At 41.2% G+C, this 9,642-nt stretch overlaps 1 protein-coding gene across 1 annotated transcript in view; it reads right to left on the bottom strand.

The window, feature by feature from the left end:
• Positions 1-9,642, bottom strand: part of LOC107117581 (phospholipase-B 81-like) — a 45,287-nt gene that overhangs the window by 19,059 nt on the left and 16,586 nt on the right. The window contains exons 2-3 of the mRNA XM_015419723.1: positions 3,055-3,216; positions 1,504-1,648 (exon numbers count right to left, since the gene is read on the bottom strand). Coding sequence (XP_015275209.1) covers positions 1,504-1,648; positions 3,055-3,216 — 307 coding nt within the window. The remainder of the gene's footprint in view (positions 1-1,503; positions 1,649-3,054; positions 3,217-9,642) is intronic.

The raw sequence follows: 9,642 nt of genomic DNA, 5'->3' as shown, positions 1-9,642 counted from the left end.
CAGATGAGGGGGGTGGACAGCTGATCAGTGAGGGGGAAATGAAGGTAGGTTTATGCTTGGCTGGGAAGGATATAGGGTTGCCAACTCCAGGTGGAAAATTCCTGGAGATTCGAGGGATGGAGCCTGGAAAGGGTGAGGTTTGAGGAGAGATGGGACCTCAGACAGGCAGTGTTTCCTCTAAGCTGAGTTAGTGTGAGCTAGCTCACAGTTTTTTAGCCTCCAGCTCACACATTTTTGTCTTAGCTCAAGAATGATGGCTCCAGAGCAAACTAATTTATGCAGTAGCCAAATCGCTGGCTCACAACTTTCATGCCAGTAGCTCACAAAGTAGGATTTTTGCTCACAGGACTCCACAGCTTAGAGGGAACATTGCAGACAGGTACAGTGCCATAGACTCTGCCCTCCAAACCAGCCATTCCCTCATGGGGAACCATTGTTGCCAAAATCCAGCTGAGGGTTGGAGATCACTCAGAATTCCAACTGGGCTCCAGGTGGCATTGATCAGTTCCCCTGGAGAAAATGGTGGACTCTGTGTCCTTATACCTTGCTGAGTTGCCCCCCCCCCATGACAGCCAAAGTTATGTGGCAGTCAGGGCTTCAGAGCATGGTGGGGGCTGCTGCTGAGGGGGAGATGGAAAGCTGATCAATGAGGGGGAAATGAAGGTAGGTTGATGCTTGGCTGGGAAGTAGGGTTGTCAACTCCAGGTGGGAAAATCCTGGAGATTTGAGAGATGGAGCCTGGAGGGTGAAGTTTGAGGAGGCGTTGGGCCTCATACAGGTACAATGCCATAGACTCTGCCCTCCAAACCAGCCATTCTGTAATGGGGAACCACTGTTGCCAATCTCCAGGTGGGAGCTGGAGATCACTCAGAATTACAACTGCTCCAGATGGCATTGATCTGTTCCCCTGGAGAAAATGGTGGTCTCTGTGTCCTTATACCCTGCTTAGGTTGCCATGGCAAATTGATTCTGAGTGCCCACAGCCTTGGCACTCTCCCAGAGCCTCTTTCTAGCGCTCATTGTATTTATTTCCACAATGGGCCTTATTCCTAGTTCCAATATAAAACCAATATTGGTATTCAGGAATATTCAGGAATACCGGTATTTTTTGGGTCCAATAGACCCAAATTGGGGAAAAAACAATTTTTTTGCCCACCCCTACTGCTAATGCAAGGAAATAAGGCAGGATAGAAATGTTATTAAATAATCAATTAAAAAAATAAATCGGCTGTTTGTGTGTTTGCAAAATGGGCTCATTCACATGGAATATGGGCCTAGCATACAAAAGTACAGTCCACACACAGAAACACAAGGCAGCTAAACCTATTGATATTTTTGTAGTGTAAATTAAAGCAAAAGTCCCACAACACCTTAAGGACTTACATTTTTTTGAAACTTAGAAAGCTCATGCTGGAATAAATGTTGTTAATCTTTAAGGTGCCACTGGACTTCTGTTTTATTTTACTACAATGGACTTGGAACTCTATTCATACATCTAATTACCTGGGTAGCTGCTGAAAGAGGCACGGCCTGATCTTGTCTCTGAATTATCAATCTTGAAGTCCCAATGCTTATATATTCTCAGTGTAGCTGCATATGTGAACCAGCTGGAATGAGCAAAGTAGATGTTCTCATATCCAGGAAGGACCTAGGGAAATAGAGGGGAAAAACTGCTGTACCTAGAATCCGATCAGCTGCAATCAACATCCTGTTTGGTAAATGGTATTATTGTGATATGTGTGTGTATCTTTAAGTGGTTGGCTTTCCATTCTATGTGACGTATTTAACTTGTTAGAATGCTGAGGGTCAGCCGACTTTCAGGTGTGTGATGTTGTTCTTTGCTCTCCGCTCTTGGTGTGGTCTTCTATGGAATAAAGCTGTTTCATAGACAATGACTGAGTGTTGTTGGTCATCAGATGAGGCATATCACCGCAGACCATTACAATGATAAAGTCAATCAAGCCTATTAATTCTGTCCCTCTAATGGGAGTACACATGAAAACAGTCAAAGTCTTGTAGAAGTCTGTTTTTTCCTGTTAATGTTTTTCCTGTTAAATTTTGTTCACCAACATTTTCAACTATTTGTCTGAAAGTAGTTAATAGTGGGATCTTAACTCTGCAGTATTTTAAATGAATTCTTTCTCTCTCATGTGTGTGTATATAATTACATACACACATGGTTAAATTACATGTCATGTTTACAACATAAATATTCATGTATACAAATTCAAATTTTCCTCTACAAGGACATTCTCTATAATTATTTTGCTGCTTCTTATAACATCCTTTTAAGCAAAAGATATACTTCAGATTATCTGCTGTTTGTTTTTTACCCAGATGAACTTTGATTCAAATTACTGTCCAGCCTCTAACATCTAGAGATCATTCAGAAGTAACTGTGGCTACAACATGTCTGCCATTTACTCCAGGATTATTAGGGCTACTTCAGTAATAGGAGAGAGTAGCCAGAGGTAATTGACATACATACATACAGGGGTGCACAGCTCAGTTAGGTGGGTCATAAGGGCTCATTATTAGAGTTGAGTGGGCCACCCCATGATGCCAGGCTGCTCCATTATGGCCCATGTATGCAAACACAACCCCCTTGGGTCCAACAAAGAAATTTCGCATGGGGGGTGTCAAAACATCTCCTCTCAGCTGTTGGTTAGGCTAAGAGGCATCATTCAGACCCCCCACTCACTCACTCACACATACACACCAGGAATTTTCCCATTACAACTCAGGCACTTGTGTCTGAAGCACCTAGAATACATCAGAAAAATGTTTTTATTTCAGTGGGTGTATCCTAAGGACTTACATTTGATGCAATGAAATTCCTCAGAATTAACAACATTCCTTCATTATTTCTTAACGTAGTTAATCTTTCTGTTCAGATTATTTATAACAACTACATTAACCAACTTGGTCTGTTTGGGCTAGATTCTGATTAGCATCTATCTAAATGCTCATCCCTATCTATGGAGTTCACAAATACAATGAATAAGTGATGACTCTTTCTAAAGGTAGAAAGAGAACAAGTACTGTTTGTCTCACCTTGATCAGAGCTGAGCAATGACCCATATCCCATCGGTGTCTTACACGGCCTCCTAGTAAAACATTATAGTCCACCTCTGCTGAATGTGAGAATAAGGAAGGAATTAGGTCAAGCAGATCTCCAGCTGCACTCAGGAAGTGGGCCTCAAAGACAGTGAGAGGCTGGAGGTAAAAAGAGAAATAACAAACATAATTTTAAACTCAGGTTTATCAAGTTGACATATAATGAGAGAGAGATACCTATGAATGAACCACATTTTGGTGGGTTGTTTAAGATACAATGTGGTATAATGGTTAGGACTAGTATCTGAGAGATCAAATCTTGAATCTCCACTCTGCTGGGTGACGTTGGGCTAGTCACACACTCTCAGCCTAACCTACCTCACAGGACTGCTGTGAGGATAAAGTGGAGGAAAGTAGATCAACGTAAGCCATTTTGGATCTCCATTGAGGAGAAAATGGGGGCTCTGATAAAAGAGCATGATTATCCATTCATCCGTGGCAGGCATAACTCATTAGAAAATAAAGCTAGGAGACTCAAAATTGGCCAGCAGGTCCAGGATGATTATGGAAGTTGCAGTGCCAGCCACAAAGGTAGAAGAAGAAGAAGAGATTGGATTTATACCCCACCCTTCACTACCCAAAGGAGTCTCAGAGCGGCTTACAAACTCCTTTCCCTTCCCCTCCCCACAACAGACGCCCTGTGAGGTAGGTGGGGCTGAGAGAGCTCTGACAGAAACTGCTCTTTTCCAAGAACAGCTCTTATCAGAACTACAGCTTGCCCAAGGTGCAGGTGAAGGAGTGGGGAATCAAACCTGGTTCTCCCAGATTAGAGTCCACACACTTAACCACTACACCAAATTGGAACATCACAGCTCATGTTATTTTGAGAAGCTAGGGTTCCCAAGTACTTACTGCGATCCGGTGGGGGAAACATGCTCCCCGGCCGGACCATTCCTCCCTGTAACGCAGCATGCCATCACCAGGAAGTGACACTGGGCGATGCTCTGGCAATGATGGTACCATCGAGTTTCCAGCCCCATTGCCAGAGCGTTGCTTGGCGTCACTTCCTGGCAATGGCATGGTGCGGTGCGTCTGTTGTCCCCATGGGAATGATCCTGCGTAGACGTCTATGTCCCCCGCCGAATCACGGTAAGTACTTGGGAAGCCTGTGAGAAGCCCTCCCAATGCTATCTGCAGTAGAAGCTAAAGGGTTTTTTGTGTGGCAGGCATAACTCATCAGAAAATAAAGCTAGGAGTCTCAAAATTGGCCACCAGCTTTAGGATGATGATGGAGGGTAGAAAAGAATAAGAGTCCAGTAGCACCTTAAAGACTAACAACATTTGTGGTAGGGTATGAGCTTTTGTGAGTCACTGCTCACTTCTTCAGATGCAGCTAGAATGTGAGTCCATCTGTCCTATATATTGGAAAGTGGAGTGATTTCAGATGCTGAATTACATTAGCAGGCAAATGACAATAAATGTGACTGGATTACGTGTGATATACAGAGAGTAGTATACGTGGAGAATCAGCACTGGTTAATGAGACAGGAAACTTAGGTCTCGATTGAATCCAGATGGATGCATTGTCTTGAGCATCATTATTATTTGCAATTCAGCAGTCTTTCTAATCTCTCTTTGAAATTCCTTTGTAAGATAACTGCTACTTCTAGGTCAGCAACTGAGTATTCTGGAAGGTTAAAATGTTTCCCCACTGGTTTTTGAATGTTGTGGTTTCTGATCAAAGTCTGTGTCCAGTGGCACCTTTATTCTGATGTCAGACTTATGTCCATTAATTCTATGTAGAAGGGACTGGTCTGTTTGTCCAGTGTAGAGAGTAGAACACTCCACTTCCCAATATATAGGACAGATGGACTCACAAATGTTCCCTCTAAGCTGTGGAGTCCTGTGAACAAAAATTCTACTCTGTGAGCTACTGGCATTAAAGTTGTGAGCGAGCAATTTGGCTACTGCATAAATTAGTTTGCTCTGAAGCCATCCTTCCTGAGCTAAGACAAAAATGTGTGAGCCAGAAGCTAATAAACTGTGAGCTAGCTCACACTAACTCAGCTTAGAGGGAACACTAATTCTCTGAAGAAGTGAGCAGTGACTCACAAAAGCTCATACCGCTACAGACAGACTAACATGGCTTCCCATCTCGATCTAAGATGGAAAGAACATTTTTTTGCATAGAAATAATAGATTCCATGCAAGAGTACAACATTTATCTACATAGCACACACAGTAGCTGGAGAGCCACTATGTATAATGGTTGGAATATAAGACTACAACCAGGAAGACCCAGATTCCAATACATACTGACTGCATCAGCTTAATCTGCTTCAGAAGGTTTCTGTGAAGGGAAAAAATGAGAACCATATACGTTGTTCTAAACTTTTTGGAAGAAGGGTAACTACCTTATGGTGACTTCACAGCCTCTGTCACCAGCTTAGTTGTTCATCTGAATCCACCACATAGACAAGGACTACAAGCAGAATATTTGGGAACTAGGATAAAACTGTCTGGCAAACCTACTCTAGTAACTTTATTTATTTATTATTATTTATTTTATTATTTCTATTTATATCCCGCCTTGCCAGACACGCTGGCTCAAGGCGACCAACAGGGTTAAAATAACGTAAATAATACAGGGATAAAACAGTTAAAAATACAAGACTGGTTAAAATAGTAACAGTTACAGATAAAAACCAACAGATGGTGGCGATAATCCAAATCACACCCAGTGATAGAAGTAGTATCCAGCAAGGTCTCAGGCCAGAAGATATTCCAGGGCACATTCATCAGTGGCGGCTCCTAATTGAAAGCCTGGTGGAAGAGCTCTGTTTTACAGGCCCTGCGGAACTGTAAAAGGTCCCGCAGGGCCCTGATGTCCTCTGGGAGCTCATTCCACCAATATGGGGCTGCCACTGAGAAAGCCTTGGCTCTGGTGATATTCAGCCTGGTTTCTTTCGGTCCAGGGAGGGTGAAGCAGTGTTGCAACCCTGACCTCAGTGCTCTCTGGGGCACATGTGGGGAAAGGTGGACCCTCAAGTAGGCAGGCCCCTGACCATATAGGGCTTTAAAGGTTAAAACCAGCACCTTGAACTGAATCCGGTATGCTATAGGCAGCCAGTGCAGTGTCCTCAGCACAAACTGGATGTGGTCCCATGTAGAGAGACCCATCAGCAGCCTGGCTGTGGCATTCTGCACTAGCTGCAGCCTCCGGATCTGGGACAAGGGCAGCCCCATGTAGAGAGCGTTGCAGTCGTCTAATCTCGAGGTGACCATTGCATGGATCACTGTTGCTAGGCCATTGCGTTCAAGGAAGGGAACCAACTGCCTAATCAGCCGTAGATGGTAGAAGGCCGCCTTGGCAGTGGCTGCTACCTGGGCCTCCATTGTTTTGTTTTTTTATTTATAATTTTTATTTTTATTTTTTCAGAGTGAAGAAATAACAGTTTACATAGAAGTGCTCAGAAACAATAAACATAGATAACACTGAATATTAGAACAAGAAAGATTAATGACAATCCTCTGTTTTTGTATATATTTTTCATAGACTAAGAATAAAGTTATTCTTCACTATATTACCATCCTATGATCTTGTATACAGACAATCCTATATTGAGCTTTCACTTTTAACATATACTGGCCTGGCACAACAAATGAGTGTTGATACCTGCTACCAAGAAATATAAAAAAGCGAGTGTAAGGTAACAATTTTACATCACGAACCAAACATGACACTTTGCATTTTCAAATCCAATTGTGGAATTGAGACCACTGAGAGGATATATATTGCTGCTGAGACAAATAATCCAAGATTGGAAACCACTTTCCCATAAAAACTGAGAGATTATCATGTGGGAGAAGTAATGTAATTTGTTTGTAGTTGCATCCATAATAAAGTGGTTCCATAATTCACGGAACCAGGTATCTAGCGTTGGAGCCCTGACATCTTTCCAGAATGATGCTATTGTCGTTTTAGCTGTGTCCAGCATGACTTCAATGGTCTCTTTATGAGGTCTGTTAAGTAGATTTTTTTGGCCAGGTGTTTAAGGATAAAGTTTCCGGTTTGAACGGTACTTGCGTTTTGGTGATCTCGTGAATAATTGCTAATACTTCTTTCCAGAATTTCTTCACTCTTTCACAATCCCACCAGCAGTGGGCAAAATCTCCTGTTTGGAGACAAGCTTTCCAGCATTGTGGTGATAGAGTAGGGGTTATGTGAGATAGCTTCTTGGGTGTAACATACCACCTGGTCATTATTTTTAAATTCTGGAACTGTATATTTATAGATTTAGTTTTAAAGCTGGTTGAATTCCAAAACTTTCCCCACACATCCTCATTAAGAGACTCCGTGCAGTCATTCTGCCATACTTTTTGGTAAGGTAAGGACTTGGCACAGGTTTGGTGGATTAGTATTGAGTAGATTTTTGATATTAAACTCTTAGTTTGTGCGTCTGGGTCACGAATCAATATTTCAAGTTCCGTCAGAGGTGATGCTAATATTGTATGTGCCTTGATGGAGTTTAAAATATTACTCAGCTGCAAGTAAAAAAACCAAGGAATGGAGAACCCCAATTTCTGCTCCAGTTCAAATTTAGTGAAGAGGCCAGGTTTTTGGGGTTTTTTTTTGTAACATCCACTATGCGATTTACCTTCTTGTTCCTCCATCTATCTAACCGTTCAGGATCTATTTCCGGCATGAGTCGTTGTTGATTTTTAAATGTTGAGTAACGTGATAATTTGGGCCTAAGATTCTTGGTGTGTCTTTTCCAGCATTTTATTGCGGGGAGCACCAAGTCTATTGTGTTCTTCCTTTCCTGGGATAGATGTTCTGGAGCCCATATTAAGTCTGCTAAGGAGTGTGGATATATCAGATCGTCATATATCTCTACCCAGGTTGGTTTGAGGTTTCTACGTAACATTTTAACTGCAGTTGCTAATGTAATTGCCCTATTGTATAGTGACAGGTTAGGCAAAGCATAACCTCCTAATGCTCTGGGCCTTTTTAGGATCGAAAAGCTAATTCTGGGCTTTTTCTTTTCCCATAGGAATGTTTGCATAGTAGTTTGCCATTTTTTAAGTATTGAAGGTGAAATAGCTAAAGGAGCTGTTCTAAATAAAAATAGAAATTTAGGAAATATAAAGGATTTAATCAGATTGAACCTTTCTAACCAATTTAAATTGAGTTTATTCCAGTTACCAAGTGTAGTTAACAGCTCAGCATGCATCATTTGGTGATTCAATGCTAGTATTTCAGATTTGTTTTTGGGAATTTTTAGGCCAAGGTAATCTAGATATTTAGAGACCCAGTGGAATTTGAAAGAATGTTTGATGAATTCAATGTCTTTTGGCTGTAATTGGAATGTCATAAATTGAGATTTATTATCATTAATTTTTAGGCCTGATATTCTACCAAATTGCTTCAATAAACCATTGAGAACTAAAAGAGATTTACTTGGGTTTGTTAGATATAGGATTATATCATTGGCAAACAAAAATATTTTATGTCCTTTCGAACGTGCTTTGAGGCCTGATATGTCTGGGTTATTTCTAATTGCGTTGGCAAGGGGCTCCATGGCCAGCACAAATAATAAGGGAGACAGGGGGCAATCCTGGCAAGTTCTTCTTTGTAAAAGAAGAGGATTTGTGAGGGTCCCGTTTATTTTTAGCCGCGTCCTAGGTGAGGTGTATAGAGTTTTAATCGTGTTAACAATCGTGTTAATCGTGTTAACTGAAAATAAATAGGGGAATTCAACCGAATGGAATGCTTTTTCTATGTCAAGCGATAAAAACAAAGCTGGTTGTTTAGAATTGTGGCAATGATCAATGATGGCTAAAGTTTTAATTGTGTTGTCCGCTATATCTCTTCCGGGTATGAAACCTACTTGGTCCGGCTTAATATAATCAGAAATGAAATTATTGATTCTCCTGGCTAGAGTTGCTGTAAGTATTTTAAAATCTTGATTTAGGAGAGAGATGGGGCAGTAGGATGCTGTTTTCAAGGGATCTTTCCCTTTCTTGTGGATCACTACTGTCTGAGCATCCTGCCATGACGGAGGTAGGCGGCCTGATAGAAGGACTTCATTACAAGCAGCAGTTAGAGGCTTTACTAGCGTCTGCCCAAAACTTTTGTAAAAGTCTGGTGGGAAGCTGTCCAGACCAGGAGACTTTGCACATTTAAGTGATTTAATTGTTTCTATTATTTCTTTTTCCGTGAACGGTTCTTCAAGCTTTACTTTATGGCACTCTTTTAGTTTAGGGAGATCTGCTTTTTCTTTTAAAAAATTGTCTATATGTTCTAGTTCTGGATTTGTGGAAGTATATAGATTCTTGTAGAAGCTTAAAAATTCCTTAGCTATGGATTCTGTTTGGTTGAGAACTTCTCCTTTTGAATTTTTAATTGTTGGTATTCTATTTGATACTGCTTGAGTTTTGATGTTATGTGCTAGAAGATTTAAATACCTTGGTGATCTAAACCAATACTTTTGTTTGGTAAATATGAGTTGCTTCTTGATGTGATTGGATTCAAGCAATGTTAATTCTCTGCAGGCTGCCAATAGTTTTTTGTAAACCTTCTTA

The sequence above is a fragment of the Gekko japonicus genome, unplaced genomic scaffold (assembly GCF_001447785.1).
Source record: "Gekko japonicus isolate JY-2015 unplaced genomic scaffold, Gekko_japonicus_V1.1 scaffold1853, whole genome shotgun sequence".
Taxonomy (NCBI): domain Eukaryota; kingdom Metazoa; phylum Chordata; class Lepidosauria; order Squamata; family Gekkonidae; genus Gekko; species Gekko japonicus.
The sequence above is the reverse complement of the archived record's forward strand: the minus strand, read 5'-3'. Positions and strand labels throughout refer to the sequence as shown.